The 4,169-nt window shown below is 38.1% G+C and overlaps 1 protein-coding gene across 1 annotated transcript in view; it reads right to left on the bottom strand.

The window, feature by feature from the left end:
* NAALAD2 (N-acetylated alpha-linked acidic dipeptidase 2) overlaps positions 1-4,169 on the bottom strand; it is a 32,846-nt gene extending 28,677 nt beyond the window's left edge. Inside the window, exons 1-2 of the mRNA XM_085304365.1 lie at positions 4,056-4,169; positions 2,324-2,435 (exon numbers count right to left, since the gene is read on the bottom strand). Of these exons, the coding sequence (XP_085160491.1) occupies positions 2,324-2,435; positions 4,056-4,137 (194 nt within the window). The 5' untranslated portion in view covers positions 4,138-4,169. The remainder of the gene's footprint in view (positions 1-2,323; positions 2,436-4,055) is intronic.

Raw genomic sequence — 4,169 nt, forward strand, 5'->3', positions numbered from 1 at the left:
CTCCAGGTCTCTCTGAATGGCAGCACAGCCCTCTGGTGTGTCAGCCAGTCCTCCCAGCTTGGGATCATCATCAAACTTTCTGAGGAGGCAGGTATATAGCTGACAGCAGTTATGGAGCTGTGCCATGTTTCAGTCCCGTCTATGCCACCACTGTTAGGAAAACAAAACATTGAATAATCCAACAGATAAATGCTGATTTTATGAACAGGCCTGTAGTTGCCTGGGTCCTCYTTCTTGCCCTTTTTGAAGACTGGAGTGACATTGGCTTTCTTCCTGCCCTCAGACACCTCTCCAGTTCTCCAGGACTTTTCMAAGATGATGGAGAGCGGCCTGGGAACAWTATCTGCCAGCTCCCTCAGGATGTGTGGGTGCATCCCATCTGGCCCATGCATTTGTGGATGTCTAGCCTGCCCAGAAGGCTCTAATCCTTTCCTCCTCAACCAAAGGAAAGTCTTCCCTTCTCTGGACTTTCTCCCTCACATCCAGGCTATAGGATTCCTGGGGGCTGCCCTTGGCAGTGAAGACTGAAGCCAAGAAGGCATTCAGTAATTCTGCCTTCTCTGTATCCCTTGTCACCAGGGCCCCTGCCCCATTCAGGAGCGGGACCACATTTTCCCTCGTCCTTCTCTTGCTGCTGATGTATTTGAAGAAGCCCTTCCTGTTGTCCTTGACATCCCTTGCAAGACTCAATTCCAACTGGGCCTTAGCGTTCCTCGCAGCATCTCTACATACTCTGACTGCATTCCTATAATTCTCCCAAGTAGCCTGTCCCCTCTTCACATTTTATTTCAACTTTTCATCTTCAAATAGTTTCATCTTTTGCAGAGCTATGGTTAAATGCTAAAGTCGAGCTGTCTGTGTTTTCTGACATTTGTTTTCTCTACTTAACAGAAGCAGATCCAGCAGTTTTTAAAATGAAGAATATGGAACAAAATTATGCTGTTCATAATTTTATGCTTTAAAAAAAGGTTTTGGTAGTGGATAATATTTTTATGCAGTTCCTGCTTTTTATTTGAACTTAGAAAAAAACTAGTARGATGTATTTGGCCCATCATCAAAGCAAGCAAACAAAACAGATAAAATTAATASCTCAGAGCCAAGAAACTTTAGCATAACTGCAGAGCTATTTTATGCTGTTTTCTATGTGCATGTTACTTAGACTCTGACTCAAAGATAATCTTCAGGAACTTTCCTACTGAAAGAAACAAATACAATATAAGATTAATGCCTATACACTTAGCTCTTTAAGTGATGCTGGAAATGACAGCTTTGGGTTTTAGAATAAATGTACAGAAACCAAATTTGTCAGTAATCCTTTGATGTTTATGATGCAGCTGCAGCCTCACATGCTGAATACTAACATGTTATTAATTAGAGTTTTTTTTTTGATTTTTTCTGTGGATGTATTTGTTTCTCTGTAGAAAACATAAATACACACAAGAGGGATTGTTTTAATTTTCAGTGAAACACACAACAAAAGCAAAAGAGTATTTCTATGTCCTTAGCATTTTAGATATTTTGAAAGAACAAAGCATATTGCGTAACAATTTACAACATACAAGGCTTAACCAAGCATATACACACACTGCATTTGGACAGGGACCTGTGGCTTCTGAAAGAGAAGACAGAATATCATGGAGTCTCAAACACCCATGTAACAAGACATTATTCAGTCTGGATGCACTAAAGGAATTATCACTTGTAACACACGCAACTCAGAGCCATGMAAACTTTGTCCTTATAAAAACTATTTGCACTCAAAGATTTGTGAGAAAAAAACAGACAGCTATATTACTTTAAATCAAGACTATGGAAAATCTTCATAATAAAAAAGGCATGATAAGCACTGGCAGCAATCCATGTATAGCATTCTAAAATATTTTATTATTATAAATAAATATTATTGAATTAACTTGAAAACAGATAAGAGTTTTACCAATGGAAGTCTTTTAACTCTTTAATATACTTTAATCCCCATGTATACATCACAAAATAGGACCTAAATTTGGAAAAATGAAAATAGTACTAGAAATTTAATTTATGGGTTTTTTGCATTCTCTAGGTCTCACATTTCCTCCATACAGCTCAAAGGAAGTATACTTAACAGTACAACTATTCTGAAAGGTTAACTTCAAAAGTGCAGGGGAAGGAAGGGTTGTGAGTCCCTCCCCTTTCCTCTTCTCAAACATCTTGTACAAAACAAGTATTTCCAAAGTACCCTACCAGCACTGCATTCAAAGACTGTTTCTTGGAACTGATGTTACTACCTTCTGACTTTTGTGACTGATAACATTATTTGAAAAACAAGGCATACAGGGCTTACCGGAGGAATTGCTTGATATTTTCTGCTTTCATTTCAGCCATAAGTTTCTGTTTCGCATTTTGATAGATATCTGCTGGACTGGTTGGTTTCTCAGTCGGTTTTGTAAACCATCCTGAAATACATTTGAAAAGCATTCTACTTACCAAGAGCCCCAGTTCCCACACATTTAAGCCCATATGCAACCTTATGTACTGAACAGTCTCATCAAACCCAAGAAGATGAACAGGGCTTAGGACACCCTCTGTCAAATACACAGGCGAAACAGAAAAGTAAAATATACTTCCTTGTCTGAATTGCATAAAAGTGATGAATTCAATTAAAAAAGTGTACCCTAAATCTCTGGTAATTATACTCCTTTTTTTAAAGCAAATTCATCTTTCATTAATCTCTAAACTACATCTTAACTGGAGACTTACTTATTCACAGGGGGAGGATTAGACTCCTCATACTGGTAATGAAAATCTCACTTAATTTATACATCTATTTAAAAATATGTGCATGAGCATATTCAAAGTGAAGGCATAAGACTCAACAGCCATTTTGTCAGCATTATAATACTTATGTATTTGGGGAAGGGAGCTTAGTATATTTAAAAATTAAAGGAATCAATGAACTGCGATCTTAGGTAATTTTGAAAAGTTAAAGACATTTCAGATGCCATAAATCTGAAAGGAGGACGATGTTAAATATATTATTTCACCCTTAAAAAAAATCCTTTCTCTATTTTAGCTATAAAATCTCCAAATGGAGAATTTGTCCAAAAAAACAACCATATGTGTTGTCGCATACACAATATATATGACCTGTTAGGTTTAAATGTAATTGTAGCAACACTTTGAACATAATAAAGTGATACTGGATCACAACAAAAGTTCATCTTGCAAGTAGCCTGTTTTGGGTAGTGGCCAAAAGCTGATATTCAGAAAAATGTGTAAGAACAGCACAAGCACATAAGGATATTTCTTTGTCCAAGTCAGTCTCCAGAAATTTGCAGTTCAGGGATCTCCTAAATCAAATATTTATATCTGATTTTTATTTTTTTTTATATTTGCTTTATATTTGCTTTTTATATTTAATAGCCCTCATGGATCTTTATTTCATGCTTTAGTCTTAATCATGTGCTACAGTGCAAGTTAAAAATAAAACAGGCAGATGCAGAAATACAATTTTAAAGTTGCTACAAGGAACTGCTACAAGGGACTGCAGAAGACGATCTGATGTTCCATTGAAATACACTATGCATAATGGAAACTTTAGCAACCCCACTGGGCTGTCAGTCAAAACTCCTCCTCCTCTTCATTCTGACCTTAATTTCTAAGACAGCAACTGAATASGAGTATTTAAATAGAGCTGCAGTAAAAAATCAGGAAATACAAATGAAAAAAAAAAAAAAATACTGGAGTTTTCACAGTCACGAAAGTGTCCAATTCTTCCATTAATATCTCCTCTTTTAATGCCTGTTATGGGAAGCTGACCATTCATCAGGGCTCACCTTAGGCTGAAGTGTGCAACTACTCCATTCCCCTCACTCCCCCCAAATGCCCACATTGCTACAGAGAGAAGAACAATCTCTCAGAAAAACAGTGGGCAAGCAAGTATTTTACAAAATCCCAGAAGAGCTGTAAAAGTTCCCTGATGGGTTCACATTGTCAGTTACTCACAACAGGGTTTGGACATAAAAATCTGCAGAGGGYGAAGACTGCAGGCTGAGTCCTGGTGCCTCTGCACTCACCTGCAAGGAAGCCCAGCAAGAAACAGCCCAGCAGCCCGGGGCAGCCCAGCCATGTGCAGAGAGTGGTCCTGCTCCCAGCCATATGGCACTGTGGTGGCCAGCAGCTCTGCAGTC

The sequence above is a fragment of the Rhea americana genome, unplaced genomic scaffold (genome assembly GCF_003343005.1).
Source record: "Rhea americana isolate MKP2758 unplaced genomic scaffold, rheAme1 scaffold_208, whole genome shotgun sequence".
Taxonomy (NCBI): Eukaryota; Metazoa; Chordata; class Aves; order Rheiformes; family Rheidae; genus Rhea; species Rhea americana.